The sequence below is a fragment of the Oryctolagus cuniculus genome, chromosome 9 (assembly GCF_964237555.1).
Source record: "Oryctolagus cuniculus chromosome 9, mOryCun1.1, whole genome shotgun sequence".
NCBI classification, from domain to species: Eukaryota; Metazoa; Chordata; class Mammalia; order Lagomorpha; family Leporidae; genus Oryctolagus; species Oryctolagus cuniculus.
In genome coordinates, this window is record NC_091440.1 from 67,110,414 (window position 1) to 67,130,442 (window position 20,029).

Here is a 20,029-nt window from a genome sequence, read left to right on the forward strand (position 1 = left end):
AAATTTTAAAGTTAGATGTAGTATTCCATTCTCAAATGTAAGCCTAGAGAGAAAGACATTTAAACATTACATGTCTTTAATTCTAAATGGCAGAATTGAGATGATTAATTTCTTCTTTAAATCTATTTTCCAATTTTTCTAGAGATAAAAAAATATTCCAAAGGTAGGGGGGAAGCTGAGGCCTATTCAAGGTTACAGAGATCACAAATAATTAAAACATAAAGCAGGGGGACAGGGCCAGGCCAAAGCCAAGAGCCACTTCCAGGTCTCCCACATGTGTCTAGAGGCCCAAGCACTTGGGCGATCCTTTGTTGCCCTGCCTTTCCCGAGGAACATCAGCAGGGAGCTGGATCAGAGGTGGAGCAGCCAGGATTCAAAGTGGCATCCATATGGGATGCCGGTGCCACAGGCAGCAGCTCTACTTGCTCTACCACAGCAATGGCCCCCAATTTTTCCAGTTATTAAAGAGACATTTTACTTCTAAGAAGAGGAGCATGGGCCTCTGGGAAGCCTACTATTTGTGATTACCAGCAGTTAGATATATTCAAGCTATGGACAGTATCACTCTGGAATTCCACTTAGATTTGAAAAATGCAACCGGGGTAGCAGAAATGCTTTTCTACCTACACTGAAGATACATTTAAATTTTTTAGAAAGTCATACGAAGTACAAACAAAAGTAAATTTATTTACAAATATTACAATAATTACAAACAGTACAAACTGAGACCATGTCTCCTGTTCACAGAACAAATGCCGAAACTTCATTTTCAAATGAGAATTTTTACTTTGAAATAAGATACACATTCAGTAATCTGCTGCCTTTGTAAATGCTTTTCTAATTGCAGGAAGCCTAAGTGCTATGTAAATGGATGATGTCCCTCAAATGCAGAACCTTCTGTACAAATACAGCACAAACAGATCAGAATGGCGTAAACAGCACTGATACTGAATAATCTTACTAATCCTCAAATATCTGCATAGTGGATTAGAACTAAAACCATGGTTTTTGGCTTTGAAGACAATCCACTCAGTTTTTACTGGGCTGGACAATTTCACCATAACAACATTTACCTGGTTCTTCCTTACAAATCTGCAATTTACATTTCTCTGCTATTGTTTAAGAAACAGAATTCTACAGGATTCAATTCTGTATGCTGTCTTCCATTTTTCTTTTTTCAGTCAGAGTCACTACTACTGCTTGAAGAGTCCGTTGACATGACCTCTACATCATCCTCATTTTCTTTATTATGCCCAGGAGGTTCCAACAGAAAGTCATTACTGTGATTTGGTGGCAACATATTCATTGACATATCATTTGACTGCCACGGGTATTGTGGAGCAAGAACATCTGGAGAAAGAACAAAGCAGATATAAAAATAGTCCTATTCGTAATCAATCAGCCTGTCAGCTACTTTTCCCTTTATGCAAACAATCTGAAGTACTTTTTTTAGGCTAGAAATAAAAAATCCACATATGGTCAAATTAGTGATTAAATTTATGACTAGCAAGGAAAAATGTGATGTTTTAGTAGGGACATTTTCTTTTAAAATTATAGTCTTCTACAAGAATCAATAGTGAGCTGACAATTTTTGTTTTACAAGATGTTTACAATTACAAATGAAATGTTTTCTCTATGTATATTATATATGCCCATATAATTATATATATTATATATAATTATATATTACCACACATATTATTCAATATATTATAAATAGATAATATCTGTACTACATGAAATATCATAGATGTGAACAATTTGTTAGAGCGAAACGGCTATTTTAAATCATTCTGACCAAAGAGAAGTTGATTGGCAATATATGTATAAGAAACATCTTATGAAGTGCCCATGTCACATTAAGAGCATATATTGTTTTTGAAGAAAAAGAACAGAGCACATGAACAGGTATAACTTAAGGCTAAAAGAAGTAAAATTTGAGAAGAGCCAGAAGAGAGTATTACAGTATTAACTACACAGGTATGCCAATTAGCTTCCAATCTACTCTTCCTCCTGCACTCTGAAACCATTTCTTTGCCAGCAGATGGCACTACTGACACCCTGAGAGGAACAGCCTTCCTGGGTGGGTTGTTTTGCCTTTATTCCCACTGTGCCTGGCTGGTGTACAGGACCAAGTACAAGACCATCCCTATGGGTGGTTTCTCAGTAGGTTTCTCCAAAATCCCAAATGGTGGCTTCCCAGGATGTCTCCCCGGAACCCCAGTGGGTAATTTCCTGCATGCCAGCTCTGGCCTCTGACTACCAGGAGTAGGCCAGGGCTACACTTCAGCCTCTCCAGGGAGAGAGCTCTGTGATGATAATGGGATGGGGGTGGAGAGAACATTCCTCCAGTCTGCCCCTTCTTAGGATACCCTGTTTTGTTTCTAGATGGAGTAGCTGCTTCCCATATCTATTATTCCTGAATGTAAGCTTTCCTTGTTTAAATGACTGGTGTGGTTTCTGTCTCCTGACTAGCACCCAAGTATTAGCCAGTACAATCACAGAAAGACGAAGCGATATCCCAGAAAACAAGTATAGGCAGCGAGGTCGCCAATTTGTGCTCTAGGCAGCTAACAAAACTGATGCATACAAATCATATTCAGTAACATAATAGACCTTCTCAGAAAGGATGATTTTTTCTCTTTATGTCTTTTTGCTTTCCAAAAGTTTCAATACATCAAAACAAGTCAACAAAATATGTATTTATTCTCTTTACATAGCATGTTTCACTACTGCAAAAAGGCTGTTTACAACAATAAAAATAGAGGAAATACCCATGCCTGAGGAGGATGGCAGAACACTAACAGAGAGAAAGGCAGCTCATTCTAATTTCATAACCACCATCTACAGGTTTCTAGCAAAGAGCAGGAGACACTGGCAGAGTACCTTGCTATTAAACTGACACAGGTCTGGAATGTCACAAATTTTTATTTAACAGTTAGCCATCCCATCATTGTTACCTCACAAAAACCTGGATCTGCTGGAAAACATTCTTCCAGTTAACAGTACCTGGCAGTCTGCCCGCTGCAAGTGCATCCCCTGGTAAGTGACCATTCACACCATTAGCAGAAGGATTGTTCATCTGACCTAATAATCCGCTTCTCATCTCCAAATCAGTTGGGTATGGTCTCCGTGGGTCCCCTAAAACAGTAAAGCTGCTTTTAAAACACACACACACACACACTCTCACAAAAGCATTAACATCTTTGAAATGTTAATTTTCCTCAGTACACACTGAAAAATTTCAGCTACATTTTCAAATCTGGAATATGCAGATAATCAACTGTTATCGGCTGCATCATACATTATTTTTAAAAACGTGTCTATGGGGGTTGTCGTTTAGCTTACTGATTAGGATGCCAGTTAAGAGACCACATCCTTTATCACAACACCTGGGTTTGATACACCAGTTCCAGCTCCCGACTCTAATTTCCTATTAATAAAAACCCTGGGAGGAAGCAGCATTGGCTCAAGTAATTGGACTCCTGCCACACATGTGGGAACCCTGGATTGAATTCCTAGTTTCCATCTTTGGCCAGGCCCAGTCTGGCAGTTGTGGGCATTTGGGGAGTGAGCCAGAAGATGGGAGTGCTCTCTTGTTTTATGTGTATATGTCTCTGCCTCTCAAATGAAAAAATCTGTGAAAAGAATATGTATTTTTTTCTTTTCTGAATCTCCTGTATATGTAAAATAAAGAGACAAATTTGTCATTTTAACAAACATTCCAATTTCCAATTTAAGAAAATCATAACCTCAATTCTTCTAAATTAACTGCATTTTCTAATAAGAAAAATAATGAGGGGCAGGCACTTTGGCACAGTGGGTTAAGCCACGTTTAGAACACTGGCATCCCGTTATCAGAGCACTGGTTCAAGTTCCAGCTTTTCTGCTTCTGATCCAGCTCCCTGCTAATGCACCCGGAAGGCAATAGATGATGGCTCAAATACTTGAGTCCCTGTAACCCACAAGGGAGATTCTTGGCTGGCCAAGCCTTGGCTGTTTGCGGGCATTTAGGGAATGATCCAGCAGATGGAAGAGTCTCTCTGTGTCACTGTCTTTCAAATAAATATTAAAAAAAAAAAAAAAAAAAAACAATTATATATGTGTGTATAAATATATATAAATACATAAATACACACACTGAGGGAGAACAGATGACATGAGACAGAAATAACTAGAATATCTGTAGGACTATCTAAATTAAACCCTTTTCTAACCAACCTGTTATGATCCTGCTATTTAAAGACTAATTCCTATAACTTATTAGTGGGCTATTGGGGCAGGTAATGTTTATTCACAGCAGAAAAGCATGCTAAACAGCCATACTGGGATCAAATTTCTGGTAATGTTTCTCACCAACTTCAGATTTATTCACCCCCAAAGCTGCAGTTACCCTAGTACTCTTAGCATGGTAAAATACCACCTTCAGGAGTTACTCTGGTTGAGGTAATTATCTTCCATTCCTCCAAAAAGGCTGCTGCTATACTTTAGGTCTCCTGTCTGATATGTTATCCACTGTTGATGTGAAAACATGTAACAGACGTTTCTCAGAATAAGCGTGTTCTATACCTAAATGTATTCTTTTTATATAGTCAGCTAATGATGTTTGAAATCACATAGAAATAGTACAAAAAAGTATTTTTACCTGGAACCCAAGTCAGTGGGGCACACACAGCATTACTTGCACTAATCCTATGTGCATACTTGATTATTTCTTCAGAGGAAATAGCACCTGAGAGAGTTCAGGGGACAGGGTAACATTATAGTAAGTTTGGAACTGCATAAACACGGTTACACATCACACTTGATTTTAAATTATCTGGAAGTATCAGAAAGTTATTTGAAAATAATCCCAGTTATCCACCTTCCATAACAACACATATATATTTCGCATATATAAAGCTAAATTTTTTATTTCCAAACTATAGAAGATGCTTGTTCCAAAAAATCATCTGGCATAAAGAAACAAATTTGAGAGAACAGCATGTTAATACTCAATAGTCCATGATTAACTACCACCAGATACTACTCTTCTAAAATCAACAGTGAATGCAAATAAAATAGTGAAACAGTACTTTATCTTGCAACAATATCCAAGCTATGAAATTGGAGCAGAAGGTTCACACCACTCTGCCTAATTAACTTGACCTAAGGTTCTATTGGGGTGGGGAACTTTTTTTCTGCCAAGGGCCTTTTGGATATTTACACAAAATTATCTACTTAAAAATTAGCCTGCCATAGATATATTGAATTTGAGTCCCATCTGCAGCTGTCTTGTTAGGGCCAGAACAAATCATTTCCTGCTGAATGTATCCCACTCCAAACAGATCCAAACAGAAAGACATCTACAATGTGTTCCTTAGGGGGAGGCAGAATAAGCTGCTAAACAGCATGGTTTTTTTTGGAAAATATAGGCACATGTGTATTCATATTTTTATTATATACATACTCACAGATCTAGAAAAAAAACCTAGGACACACTAACCAAACACTAAGAATAGTTATCTCTGAGAAATGAGGCTCACTATAAACTTTAGACACTGCTTTAATGTAACAAGGTAACATGTTTCTGTATGTAGAACTTTTGAAGACTCAACAAAAACATGGTCCAGATTTCAGATGGCCATACCATCACATTTCATAGAGATCTGTTTCCTGCTACAGAAGCCTAGCCCATCTCTGAGAAGATATTCACTGCTCTTCATATGTAATCATGTAAACACAGGTTCCCAAAGGAACAGGAAAAGAAAAGTTAGACAAATCCAAAATGACTAAATGTAAATCATATCTACAAATTACTAGAGACAAGTAACCAGTTAATTACAATTCCTATTTCCAGTATGCAAACTAAATGAAGCAGCAAGATCCATAATTGAAGCCCTTTAAAGGGGGAGAGCTGTGCAGGAAGGCAGGCTGGGGTTCTGCCTGCTAAAGGTGCCTGCACCCAGAAGCTCCATCCAGCTTTGATTCCATCATGCTCAACCAAGTGTAGAACAAGTGTAGCTGTCCAAAGGACATTCTCTTTCATTCTGTCCTAGACTTCAAGATCCAGTTGAAATCCCACTTGCTTCCAGCTCACACTTCTCCCTTCTCTGAACAGCTTTACAAACCCACTGTCTTTACTGCACACTCAAGTAGAGAGCTGAAGTTGCCCTCTGTTACTGCTTCTGATAATCTGGAAAAAGCATGTAACACTTCCGCCTCCCTAACAATGCCCATCACGAGGCTAGAACATAATACTCTTTACAATGAAAATTTATTAGGATCTTTCAACAGCAGCAAATGATTACCAGGAACATTCTTTTCAGATGCTTCAGACCAGAACTTGGGTTTTTCAGGTCATCCAGTCTTCCCACAGTACTAACCTTTTCTTGCTTTTTCTATTGACTTGAGTTTTTCTTTTGCTTGGTAAACAGCTGTTGCCTAATTAAAACAACATTAAACAAAGAAATACAGTTTATTTTCAACTTTATCAAGCAATTTTTGGCATAATTCACAGCATGACTTATCTCAAAGGAATAATGTGCAAGCTCAGAACCCCCATAATTTATCTGCAAAGTTACAAACTATTGTTACAGTGTTCTGAAACACTCGATGTATTTCATGAAAGAAACAGACTCACCAACTAGTCTGTCATTCACCCACAATTGTTAGAAACACAGTTTTAACTGGATCCTTTACTTTAGATCCAGACTACTTACCACCCCCAAAACATCCTATTCTTGCATCTAGCTCAAGAATAAAATACCTTAAAGCTCCCTGTTAGAAAAAAGGAGTAAGATACATTCCTGGATTGAAATTCACTTATATATCACCTCAGTACTTAATGACTGTTACCATGAAAACATTCCTCTGACCTGCCACAGCACACTAAAGGGTAAAATAAAGTGACCTTGTAGAGGTGTATCCTCAACTACAGCAAGGTGGTTAAAAGTATGGCAACAGAAGATCTAGGTTTGAGAGCCATCTCTCTGTTTTTAGCCTCCTTGGGAGTTAGTTATTTAAAGCACTGATTTCTTCACCTGAATAATGGCACTTTATAAACTGTCTGAAGACAGAAATAATGCATATAAAAAACAAGTGCAAAGATCAGGGTCTAGGGCCCAAATGCTTAATCAGCACCAGTTGCCGCTGTCCAAACCATAAAATTCACTCTCAGGATTCTCATGTTCAGTCTTTAATTCAATAATTCTGGAAATCTTAAGAATATAACCCAAAATGCAGAAGAAGAAAAAATGGTTCCTCAAGGACGTTCAGTAACCCATTATTTGTAACACTTGAAAAATCAAACAAACAAGATAAAGCTACACAGAAAATGCTCATGTTTTAATAAAGAGTAGTACTATAATAACAATAAGGTACAAAATGAGTACACTGAGATTCAAAGGAAATAAACCAAACTGTGAAGACTAGCATGCTTGGGGCAGTGGGACTAGAGGCAATTTTTTCCAAATTGATTTTGATAAGTAAATACTACTTTCAAAAGGAAAAACATATCTTAATAAAAATATCTTTTTTCAGAAGCATTTACTTGGGGTTGTTTCTTCAGGAGGGTGGTTCATTTCCCCTGAGCGGCTCAGGCTTCTGATTACTAGAAGCCACTCACACATTTTCCAGAGGTCCATCAGGGTCAAGGACCTGTCCATCAGGGACAAGGAGTGGACTAGCAGCATCCGGTCTATACAGGAATCGAGCTCAGCCACTGCTGCAGTACCACCGCACGATAATCACACTCGTCAGTACAGCGAAAACAGCAGCCCACAACAAAGGCAAAACCAGAGTTCTCAGCATAGACCTAAACCCCACACAGATTAGGATGGAAGGCTAAATATACTCTACTTTAATCAATTTATAAAATCATTATTATTTTTACTGATTTCAAAAGTTTAAAAGCCAAGGTTTTACATTATTGCTTAAAACATTAGTGAGGTTCAAAAATAATGAAGACTATCTAAAAATATGCCAGAAAAGTGGGGGAAGGAAGGTGACAAGGGCCTATACCTTACTGACAGAATATTATTTTTCATCTTGGAAGGTTTTTCTACTCTTCAAAATACTGATAATAGACCCACTTTGCAGAAACACAAACAACATCCTTTTTCACCTTAACAACCAACTTCTGACATCTTACCAGTATTTGTTCAGCTTCCTTTAGTTGTTTTTGTAGCTGCTGAATATCACTATCTCTCTTCTCTACTTCTTTCTCTAAAACCTGCATTTCATGATGGATCTTGCCTTGATTAAGTGCCAGTTTCATCAGTTCTTGAAATTCTCCATCTCTGTGAATTAATAACTCCAGAACCTGTCAAATAATTCACCGCATCAGACAATGGAAAACTGAAAAGCTACATTCCAATGAAATAAAAAATTCATACCTGAATTGGCTAGGCTATAAAACATAACACCTTCAAATTATTACTCTTAATAAAAATAGCCTACCTGTGATTATTTTCAGAAACAGATTAGTATTAAGATTTTCTACTTTTTCTGTTCTCTTTCATAAAAAAGCAAATCCTTCAGAACTAGCAACAGAGGGCTGGTGCTGTGGTGCAGCAGGTTAAAGCCTTGGCCTGAAGTGCTAGTATCCCACATGGGCGCCAGTTCTAGTCCCAGCTGCTCCTCTTCCGATTCAGCTCTCTGCTATGGCCTGAGAAAGCAGCAGAAGATGGCCCAAGTCCTTGGGTCCCTGCACCCGCATGGGAGACCCGGAAGAAGCTCCTGGCTCCTGGCTTCGGATCAGTGCAGCTATCTGGGGAGTGAACCAGCGGATGGAAGACCTCTTTCTCTGTCTCTACCTCTCTCTGTAACTCTGTTTTTCAAATAAATAAAATAAATATTAAAAAAAGGGCACTTCCAAGTTTTTGAAAAAATGAAATTAAAAGTTAAGTTTAGGGGCAGGCATTACAGCACAGCAAATTAAACCACCACCTGAGACACTACCTTCCCGAATGATGTTTGGTTGAATCCCAGCTACTTCATGCTTTTGATCCTGCTTCTGCTAATGCAACTAGGAGCGGGGAAATGATAGCCCAAGTATTCAAGTTCCTGCTACCCTTGTGGGAGAGGAGACCCACATGGAGTCTGGCTCCTGACTTCTCCCTGACCAAGCCCTGGTTGTTATAGGCATTTGCAGAGTGAACCAGCAGATCGGAAGAGCTCTCTCTCTCTGTCAATCTGCCCTTTGAATAAATAAGTCAGTGCCAAAAATTTTTTAAATTCAAATACTTTTACTTTTTTTTTTTATTTATTTGACAGGAATAGTTATAGACATTGAGAGAGAAAGACAGAGAGAAAGGTCTTCCTTCCGTTGGTTCACTCCCCAAATGGCCTCCACGGCCTGCGCTGCGCCAATCTGAAGCCAAGAGCCAGGGGCTTCTTCCTGGTCTCCCATGCAGGTGCAGGGGCCCAAGCACTTGGGCCACAGCAGAGAGCTGAACTGAAGAGGAGCAGCCGGGACTAGAACCTGGTGCCCATATGGGATGCCGGTGCCGCAGGCAGAAGATTAACCAAGTGAGCCATGGTGCCGGCCCCGAAATTCACATACTTTTTCTTAATACATATTTTCCATGAAATTTCTGAAAACTCTACATGTACATGGATTTAAAATTTTATGCTACAAAATAAGCTTATTTAAATTCACTTTCCACTAACTTTTCAGTTTATTCATACCCTTTACTGTGCTAAGCGCTTTAGAAAGGAATTGGCTATCGAAGCTCAAAGTCAATTTAAAACCAATTTTTAAATATATGTTTAGTACCAAAAAATAACGGTTTGCATCTTCAATTTTTGCCATGAAGCCCCTCTTACTTTTATAGGACTTCACCTGACACAAAGACAAAACTGACCTACAGCCTCTGACCAAGCTTTCAGAGTACCTTAAATTACAAAAAAAGGCTTTTTCTGTTAAAAAAAAAAAAGTGTACATTCTATTTGTTTAATAGACCCACAATCCTCATTCTTCCCAAGTCATGGGGAAGAGAAAGCTATGTTTATGTTTACTCTTTTATAAAACCTGTGTTTTCAAATGTTATTTACCATAGCCAAGTAGTACACATTAGTTCCAAGACAGCTTTCAAGAAATTTATACCATCTGACCTCATTTGTGTACACCAAGAGTAAGACTGTCTTTTGATTTTATTGCTCGGTAGGAGAAAGTTCCTCAACTACTGTCAGACCCAGGTTCTGGTTCTACCCATCCAGTAACCCCCAGCTCACTTGTTCATTCTGAACCTCAATCTTGCAGGAGCTTAAACAGAAAACTACTAAGACCCTTTCTAGAAAATTCTAAAATTTTATATAAAATTATGAATACTCAAAGCAGTGGCTTTTAAGGTTTATGTGGGCACACCCCTTTCTAATATTTTAAGTTTCAATGAAAATTATACAGGAATCCACAATACTAAGTATAAGACACAATTCACAGAATTACTGATCCTCTAAACAAATAAAAAAAAAGGTTGGTACTGATTAAGTTATTGCTTGCTGACTCTCTTGTGCTTGGCTCTGAGAAAGCGATTAATAGGTGTCCAGGAAATAACGTCAAGCTTTGCATTCCCTTCTTGTACATTTTGTGTAAATTCCTACTTAGAGCCAGAGATATTTATTTATATTAATGTATAAATAGGAGTCTTAGATTTTTAGTCTAACACATTTATCCTTAGCCTCTTTCTTTTCCTTAAAAAACAAAACAAAGCAAAACAAAACAAAACAAAAACACCTAATACTGAGTCCTTAAAGTTAGTGGCTCTTCCCAAGTTTGGCCTTATCTAAACCCCACAGAGTCCCTAATAGCTTCCTACTGAATTCCTGAATTTTCTCTTTTATGGAAACACAGCATGAGATAAAGCCAGAATAACAATGAGAGGATGAGGAGATCCTGTATCATCTTCTATTTTTTTAAAAAAGAATAATCCTCCCTACTCATTTCCTCTCAAAATTTTCTTTCAATTTATGATTAAAAGAATACAGAATGTAGATTTTATCTTCTGAATTCTTTAAAAATTTCTGAATCAGAAAAAAGGGGGGGGTTCATTATAGAAAATCAGAAAGCATAAAGAAACTTAAAAACTACCTGCAAATTCAACACCCATAAGAAAGCAGCTGCATACTCTTATTTCCATTCATCCCCAAGTTGCAGTAGGGGAACCAAGCCTTCAGTAAAGGACTAAGCTTATAAGAATATGATTCTAATACCTTTTTAATCTCCATCTAACAAGTATTTTTGGGTTAATTCAAAACAGAAAAGTAAATAAATAAATGTGTGGCTGTAACTAAAACTATAAGGAAAAATAATAACATACTGTCAAACTTTGGGCAATTTTTTTTAAGGATTTTTTTTTTTCTAATTTGAAAAGGAGAGAGAGTGAGAGAGAGAGAGAGATCTTCTATCAACTGGTCATTCTCCAAATGCCAGCAACAGCCAGAAATCAGGGAACTCGACCTAGGTCTCCCACAGGTGGTAAGGATCCAAGTACTGTAGCTGCCTGCAGCCCAGGGTTCACATTACAGAGAAGTGGAAACTCAGCCCTGATATGGGAAGCAGGTGTCCCAAAAAAAAGCATCTTAACCGTTGTGGCAAATGCTCATCTCCAACTGTTTTCTTCTTTAAGCATTGTTAAGTAAATTATGCAAAGAAAGTACAAATTTAAAAGTTTCAATTAATATCTTCCTCTTTTCACACAATGTAATAAAATAGCAAATTTACAGAAATTGTAGTTTTCTGTATTATGTTTTAAATTAAGAGAAACACTTACCTGGTTTTCCTCTCCAGGTTGTAACAACTTTTGGTTTCTTGAAATTGCCAGCATTTCTATAAGTTCCCTAAAAGAAAAACCAAGGAAAGAGTCTCTGCAAAGTGAATATAACAGGAGCTCTCATTGCTCTGTACCCACTGACTAGCCTGGGTTCCCGGCACGCAGAGCAGCTGAGCACTCAGCTGCTGTCCTCCTCAGTCCCCACCACGGGGCCTCAGCTCTCACGGGCTTCACAGCACTCTCACCAAGGCTCAGCTGTGTTTGTTAGCTAACTTATTTATGCAAGTTCTACCTATGGCTGTAATGACATAAGTATCTATTACGTAAGTTCCAGTGAACTATGATGGCAAACAGAGTTCTATCAACACCTTAGCCGAACACTTGGAAAGACACAACACAGGTTTGCAAAGGACAGCTGTCAAGAAAGCAGGAAAAGACTCAGCAAGAGTCTGCCCTAAGAGTGCTCGATGAAAGGCTGAGATCTCACTTAACTCTGTCAAAACCAAACTAGAGACTGCCATCAAGGCACTGGGTGATACACGCAAGACAAATTCCTGTATCAAGTCTGCAGGCCAACCCAGTCTTTGTAAAGCACAGTTTTTTCAGAAGACAGGTGTGCCCACTGCTTCATACACACCCATGGCTGCAGTAGAGACTATATCACTCAAAAACCGAAATTATTTTACCTTTACAGAAAGAATTTCTTGATTCCTGTCCTAGCTGAAAAAGACTAGTAAGTGAACCCAAGTTTCAAGGTAAAATAAGACAATTAAGGAGCACACATAATCATTTTTTTAAAGATTTATTTATTTATTTGAAAGTCAGAGTTAGAGAGAGAGGAGAGGCAGAGAGGTCTTCCATCCACTGGTTCACTACCCAGATGGCCACAACAGCCGGAGCTGCACTGATCCGAAACCAGCAACCAAGAGCTTCTTCGAGGTCTCCCACGCGGGTGCAGGGGCCCAAGGACTTGGGTCATCTTCTGCTTTCCCAGACCATAGCAGAGAGCTGGATCGGAAGTGGAGCAGCTGGGTTTCAAACTAGCGCCCATATGGGATGCCGGCACTTCAGGCCAGGGCGTTAACCCACTGCACCACAGTGCCGGCCCCATAATCATTTTTAATGACTGCCCACTGTAATTTAATTTTTAAGCAAACATCTATCAGCTGAGAGGGATTCCTACACAAATTAAAACTCATTCTTTCTAGAATGCCCATTTAATAGATATGCCAATTTTTCCTATATGAAAATCCGCATCAGGGGTAAGCATTTGATGCAGTGGTTAAAACACCCACATTCCAAATGGGAGTGCCTGGGTCCAAGTCCCAGCTCCACTCCTGATTCCGGGTTCCTGCTAATGAGCACCCCGGGAGGCAACAGTCAAGTGCTGGAGCCCCTGCTACCCACATAGCAGACACAAACTGAAATCCAGGCTCCTGGCTTTGGCCAGCCCCAGCCGTTGCAGACTCTTGGGAGTAAACCAGCAGACATGAGATCTCTGTCTCTCTGACTTTCAAATTAGTAAAATAAGTAATTTTATTTTCCAAGTAATAGCCTAGCATCAATCTGTCAACAGAAACAGGAAAACTATAATGAGAAATCAAAATCTTTCTGGCACTCCTGGAGAAAGGACAACAGAACTAGATTCTTTTAGAGTGGGGGTGGAGAACTTTTTTTTCTGCCTAGGGCCATTTGGATATTTATAACCCATTTGCGGGCCATACAAAACTATCAACTTAAAAATTATCCTGTTATAGATTTACTGAATTGTGATTCCCACCTGTGGTCGCCTCGGCAGGACCAGCTCAAATAATTTCACAGGCCTTATACAGCCCATGGGTCAGACACTTCCCACCTCTGTTGTAGAAGAAGCAAAAGCAGACTATGTACCTCAATGATCACATACAACTGGAAAGCTGAAGGAATTGCAGAAACATGGAGGTTCTTAAAGAAATTTAAATTATGGTTCATGGGTAAACATATTTCATCAAACAAGAAATGCCATACTCAGTAATGAAGGAAAAATCCAAACATAGAGAGCTATAAATTTGTCAAATGTACATGTAAGAGAATTTATTTTAGTCTAAACCTAACACAACTGATAAATACATTTAATTGTGCTATCTCAAGAAGAGTACATGAATATCAACTGTATGAAACCCCACAGGTAACAAGAAAATTAGGAAAATGCACTGCAGATCCACAGCTTAGCACCCAAATGATCCACAAGCAAGATCTCAGGACTACTGGATTATCCAACATCCGAAGAAATTCTCAGACTGCTATCCTGAATAAGAAGGCCCAGAAAAACAGATTCTAAACTTGGTAAATATGAAATATACAAGGGTACTTTAAAAAGGTCATGGAAAATAGAATTTAAAAATTTTTATTTTTATTATTGAAATCCATGCAGTTTTTCATAATACACATTTTCCATGTACTTTCTGGAAGACCCTTCATGTACTAGAGTCACTCAGAAAAACAGAAAAATCATGCTTCATAAACTAAAGCTCAGAAAAGGAACTGAGCTAATGGGTTCACAGGTAGAAGGTAAAGAAGTTAATAGTTCACTGAACATACCAGGATAAAAATGTGAAATTCTAGGACTAAGACCAACTCATAACAAGACAGCAGCCACTGCTCCAAAAGGGTTGTCACTTCACCAAGACAACATATTTACAGAAAAATTAGGGCTACCATTATACTACATGAATAGGCAATAGGAACAAACTCTAAGGAACACTTTAACACTCACCTAATCTCATTCTCAACAGCACCAGCAAGATTCCTCAGATTTATCACAAGCCAACCCAGAATTAGCCTTCAGCAGAGAATTCTTTCAGAAGAAATCCCTCAAGTGACTATTTCAAGCAGAACAACATCTACAATTCAAGGAACTGGAAAAACTAGCTGGCAACAAACAAGCGTACTCTCCCTCTAGTCATTCCTGAGCTGTTCCGAAGCGAGGATTTGATTCTGAACTGCACGGTTACCTCTTTTCTGAGACTGATCCTCACTGAACAATGACTCTAAAAGCTCAGGTTAGGCTGCGCACACCAAGTTTCTCAAATGAAAACTGGGCCTCTAGAAAAGCAGTGGCTTGGGGAGGGGGGGGGAAGGCGCCACCTACAGTGCCGGCATCCCATATGGAGTCCCGGCTGCTCCTCTTCTGATCCAGCTCTCTGCTGTGGCCTGGAAAGCAGTAGAAGATGGTGAGGTGCTTGAGCACCCACACCCGAGTGGGAGACCAGGAAGAAGCTCCCGGCTTCAGATCAGCGCAGTTCCAGCCACTGCAGCCAATTGGGGAGTGAACCAGCGAATGGGAGATTCTCTCTGTGTGTAACTCTTCCAAATAAAATAAATTTTTAATAATTAGCCGGCGCCGTGGCTCAATAGGCTAATCCTCCGCCTTGCGGCGCCGGCACACCGGGTTCTAGTCCCGGTTGGGGCGCCGGATTCTGTCCCGGTTGCCCCTCTTCCAGGCCAGCTCTCTGCTATGGCCAGGGAGTGCAGTGGAGGATGGCCCAGGTGCTTGGGCCCTGCACCCCATGGGAGACCAGGAAAAGCACCTGGCTCCTGGCTCCTGCCAGGATCAGCGCGGTGCGCCGGCTGCAGCGGCGGCCATTGGAGGGTGAACCAACGGCAAAGGAAGACCTTTCTCTCTCTGTCTCTCTCTCACTGTCCACTCTGCCTGTCAAAAAAAAAATAAAAAAAAAAATAAAAAAAAAAAAATAAAAAAAAAACAGCAGTGGCTAGGCAGCTTTTATGTTGGTAACTTGGAGCTGAGCAACTACAAACAGTGAGAACTCAACAGGAACTAAATGAGCATTCAGTTAGCTGTCTCACAGATGATGTCACACAGAACAGACACGTGAATAATTTAACTGAAACATCATACTAAATACCTTGCTAGTGTGTTTTTTTTGTTAACTAAGAAATAATGTGGATGTTGATGTTAAGAGGATTGGCTAATGAGGGAACTGACAAGTTTTCCACCATAAACTACTAAACCAGCGAAGATGGACATGCTCCGTCTGTAAACACTTGGAGGCAAAGCCTGGACAGCTGCCTGGTGCCTGTGAGTTTGTTTCCTGTACTGAGCAATGGCTGACCGAAAATTCCAGGTGCCCTGTTTGTGATCCTACTACAATGTAAACAGTGGATGAAGCTTATAAGCCATTTACCTTCTGTTGTCTGCGTGTTTTTAGGTTTTCATTACATCACTAAATGTTGTACTTAACATTGGTAAGTAATGGTACAGCAAGGGCTAAATTCACAGCAAAGACAAAGTACTGATCTTGAGTGTAAGCAGATCGGCATTTGCTGTCACAGAATGCTGGCTACGGAAATGGTGACATTTGAGACAGATGCTGAAAGACAACTCAATCATTCAGCCAGCTAGAGATAGAGTAGGAATGGCACTGACGAAGTACAGCTGGCGGTGACATGGGAAGTAGTCAGGCATCCCTCAAATGCACGGTGAGGTGACTGTACTTACACAAACCCAGACAGGAGCGGCCACCTGCTGTGGCCTGACGCAATCAACAGTTCCCAGCAAAAACAAGGTATAGGAGGCTGCTCCCAGCAGAATGTGGCACTTTGCTTAACAGTTAAATTTTAAGTAATAGGAGGAATAAACTCTAAATAACAATGAAAAGTATTGCACAGTAAATACATAAATCAGTAACAGTCATTTATTATCAAGAATTATGGACGGGGGCTGGCATCATGGCATAGCCAGTGAAGCCACCACTGGCATCCCATATGAGCTCCGGGTTCAAGTCCCAGATACCCCTCCTATCTAGTTTCCTGCTAATGTGCCGAGAGAGCAGCGAAAGACAGCCCAAGTACTGTGTTCCTGCCACCCAGGCAGGAGACCCCGGCAGAGTTCCAGGCTCCATGCTTTGGCCTGGCCTAGCCCTGGTCTTTGCAGCCATCTGGGGAGTGAACCAGTGGATGGAAAAGCTCGCTCCCGTTCTCTCCCTCTCTCTGTAACTCTGCCTTTCAAATAAGTAACCTTAAAGAAAAGGAATGAGGGGCTGTGTGTAACTGTATGTGCTACACTTTCACGCCCCCGGCAGCAGGTGGGCCCATTCACACCAGCGTCACCACAAACACGAGCACAGAGGGCAACAAGGCCACGAGGCTGCAGGCATTTTTCAGCTCCATTATAATCCTAAGGGACCACCACAGCATAATCATATATCTGGTCTTTCCTTGACAGAAACCCGACACTGGGCCTGACTCTGCTTATACGGGCTATCGAGTATTTTTTAAGAAGAATGATGCGAGATGCTTTTTAAAATAACGATGGTGCTCAGCAGTATAAAATGACAAAGTATATCAAGTACAAAAGAAAGTAGAAACTTTTGGCAGGCTGCAAAAACAACACAACTTAGATCCAGGTTAACCACAGAAGACAGGAAGGCCCCGACTTGAAAGACGACCGTGAAAACTGAGAGCCTGCAGAACAAGATCCCATCCCGTCTCCCATGCTGCTCTGCGGCCATCCCCAGCACCTTACAACTCCGCCAGGGCCTGGGGCCTCCGACTTCCAAGGTTTGCACACACTATGTCACCTCCCTGCCACCTGCTGAGTCCGATGAATTCATTCTTTCCAACCAAAGCCTGCCCTGACTACACTCCCGGGCCCGCAACGCACTGCTCGGACAAGAACGAGCCCCGCACCAGCACTGTTTACCCACCTGTCTCTCCCTGACCCCGGGCTCCTCCGCGTCGGCACCCAGCCTCCCCTTCACGACAGTCTCCTAGTGCTTGGCGCCCAAGGGGCAGCCCATTAGTGCCAGTCTCCCAACGCGAGACCTCTTAAGGTTCGCTCTGGCTCTTGCCGTCTTGGACTTCCAGGGTGGCTGTCATGACTAAAATTCTCTCTGACGGCAAAGAAAAAAGTGTTGCCCAGAGTCCCAGAGATCTGCAGACCCCATATCCTTAACACTCAAGCACCGGGGACTCCCAAGCTCAGGCCTCCCCGCCGAGACCCAGGAATGAGCGCAGAGGGCCGGCGGCGGCGGGCTCCGGGGCCAGTCCCCCAGCCCAGCCCCAGCCAGGCTCTCAGGCCGGCGCCATTACCTCGACAAGACCTCCAGATCTTCAAGCGCAGATAACAACCGCTCTCTCGTGCTGTTACCGCCTGCCGCTCCAGAGCTGCCTCCCAGCCGTTCCTTCTCCTTCTCACCACTCGAAGACGCCGCCATGCTCCCCAGGGCCAGGAACCAGCGCAGGCGCACCTCCGCGCTAGTGGGAGAAGAGGCGGGCTCGGGAAGCGGAAGGAAGGGTCACCGAGACGTAGGGAAGAGCGGTACCGCCAGAGCGCCGCCTAGGCGACTGGAGGCGCACTATGGGCGTTAGCGCCATCTGCTGGACCAGCCGGGCTTCTCCATTACATACCCAGGGAGCGCCCAAGGAGTGAGACTGGAGGGGGCGATTCAGTCCGATTCTTCTGGGCCTTCTGGTTTTTCAAGCAGCAATGGAAGGCTTCTCCCAAACGGTTTTTGAGCATTTCAGGGAGTTACCTACTTGCCTACCTGTTATGTCCGTTTCTTCATAAACTCGACTGGTGTCTCCCCAGGATTGTCTCTGCAGTCTGCATTCCCATGATGCTGTTCTAACCTTCCTGTTGCATGGCTCTTGGAAGCTGCAGTAAGCTTTTCAGCACAGGAACCAAAACCATTTGTGATCCTATTTTTTTTCATTGTAGCAAAATACACAAAACGTAAAAGTCACGGTTTTAGCTATTTCAGTGTGTAGTTCAGTGACGTTAAATATGTTCACACTATTGTGCATCTAGAAAACTCTTTTTAATGATGGGGGAACTAGGCATGAAGATTAGGTAGAAAGAGTTGAGCTGGAATAGTTTCTCAGAATTTCTGCATAACCCTGCATGGCAACTCCTCCCCCTTACCTGTCAACCCAGTGTGCCCCCTTTCCCATGATGCACCTGCCTCATCAGGGATCAGGAAGGAAGGGAACCATAATGACCACGTGGAAGGTAAGTTGCTAGCCAAGGCACCATGAAACTGCCTCACACTGAACTCCATGCTGTTTGCATACTTATCAGAGCACCACCCAGTACCTCACAAAAGGGACTGATAAATGTGGAAACACTCCTTTTTTGCTTTTTTGGCTTCAGGAGCATACTTACGGTCCTTCTCTGGTCTCCTTGCCCTCTCTCTCCTCCTAGGCAACTCTGGCCCACTCATGACAAGCATCTCTCCATGCAGGGATGCCCACACTCACACGAGAATGTATATTCACTCTTTCAATAAATCGTCTTCTCCCTCGTGCTCTGTATGTATTGCTCTGTTTTGAATTCTTACCTCTGCAGGGACAAAAACTTGGAATAAAAGTTGAGATTGGCATGCCTGCAACATTCACACCTCATAAAACAAATCTAGCTTCATTCCTCCCCACGCCCCAGGGAGTCCCTAGAAAGCAGCATCCTTCTGGTTTCTGTGAGTTCGGCTTCTTTGTGTGAGTGGAATCATACATTATTTGTCTGTTTTGTCACTGGCTTATTTCACTTAGCAAAATGTCCTCAAATTTCATCCATGCTGTAGCAAGTGTCAGAGTTCCCTTTTTGAAGTTGCTTGATATTCCATTACTTGTCTATACCACCTTCTGCTTATCTGTTCATCCAATAATGGAAGTTTGGGTTGCTTCCATGGTGTTTTTTTTTAACTCTTTATTTTTATTTATTTATTTTTTTGACAGGCAGCGTGGATAGTGAGAGAGAGAGACAGAGAGAAAGGTCTTCGTTTTGCCGTTGGTTCACCCTCTAAAGGCCGCCACGGCTGGCGCGCTGCGGCCGGCGCACCGCACTGATCCGAAGGCAGGAGCCAGGTGCTTCTCCTGGTCTCCCATGGGGTACAGGGCCCAAGCACTTGGGCCATCCTCCACTGCACTCCCTGGCCACAGCAGAGAGCTGGCCTGGAAGAGGGGCAACCAGGACAGAATCCGGCGCCCTGACCGGGACTAGAACCCGGTGTGCCGGCGCCACTAGGTGGAGGATTAGCCTAGTGAGCCACAGCGCTGGCCTGCTTCCATGGTTTTTATAATCCATCCTTCACTACATATGTCTCAGTGTGTGGTACACATTCCAGATCATAAGTGGGGAGAGCAATTGTAGTAGGGGACGTTCTCTACCAGAAAAACCCAAATTTCAACCCTGCTAGGAGTGGGGGTTCTCTGCTGAGCCTTCCTGCTGTTGTGAAAGAGGAGATGGAGCGGCATCCACAGACATCAGCTGAGAGTGGGCA

At 41.7% G+C, this 20,029-nt stretch overlaps 1 protein-coding gene across 2 annotated transcripts; it reads right to left on the reverse strand.

The window, feature by feature from the left end:
* Positions 1 to 667: 667 nt before the first annotated feature.
* Positions 668 to 18,049, reverse strand: MED4 (mediator complex subunit 4). Of its 2 annotated transcripts, none has more exons than XM_002720721.5 (7): positions 17,844 to 18,049; positions 11,754 to 11,820; positions 8,132 to 8,302; positions 6,366 to 6,423; positions 4,646 to 4,732; positions 3,010 to 3,141; positions 668 to 1,350 (listed from the first exon to the last, which is right to left on the reverse strand). In XM_002720721.5, exons 1-7 carry the CDS (start codon positions 17,966 to 17,968, stop codon positions 1,178 to 1,180), a joined length of 813 nt encoding a protein of 270 aa, XP_002720767.1. In that variant the 5' UTR covers positions 17,969 to 18,049; the 3' UTR covers positions 668 to 1,177. The 2 variants fall into 2 exon arrangements, with proteins under 2 accessions (XP_002720767.1, XP_069904909.1); XM_070048808.1 differs by having other exon boundaries at positions 668 to 1,403; positions 2,966 to 3,141.
* Between the last annotated feature and the right edge of the window lie 1,980 nt (positions 18,050 to 20,029).

Coding starts and splice junctions, on each gene's coding strand:
- MED4 (XM_002720721.5), bottom strand. CDS start 17,968: ATGGCGGCGTCTTCGAGTGGTGAGAAGGAGAAGGAACGGCTGGGAGGC. Junction 11,821..17,843: donor GATCTGGAGGTCTTGTCGAG/GTAATGGCGCCG, acceptor TTTTTCTTTTAG/GGAACTTATAGAAATGCTGG. Junction 4,733..6,365: donor AATAGAAAAAGCAAGAAAAG/GTTAGTACTGTG, acceptor GAACTCTCTCAG/GTGCTATTTCCTCTGAAGAA.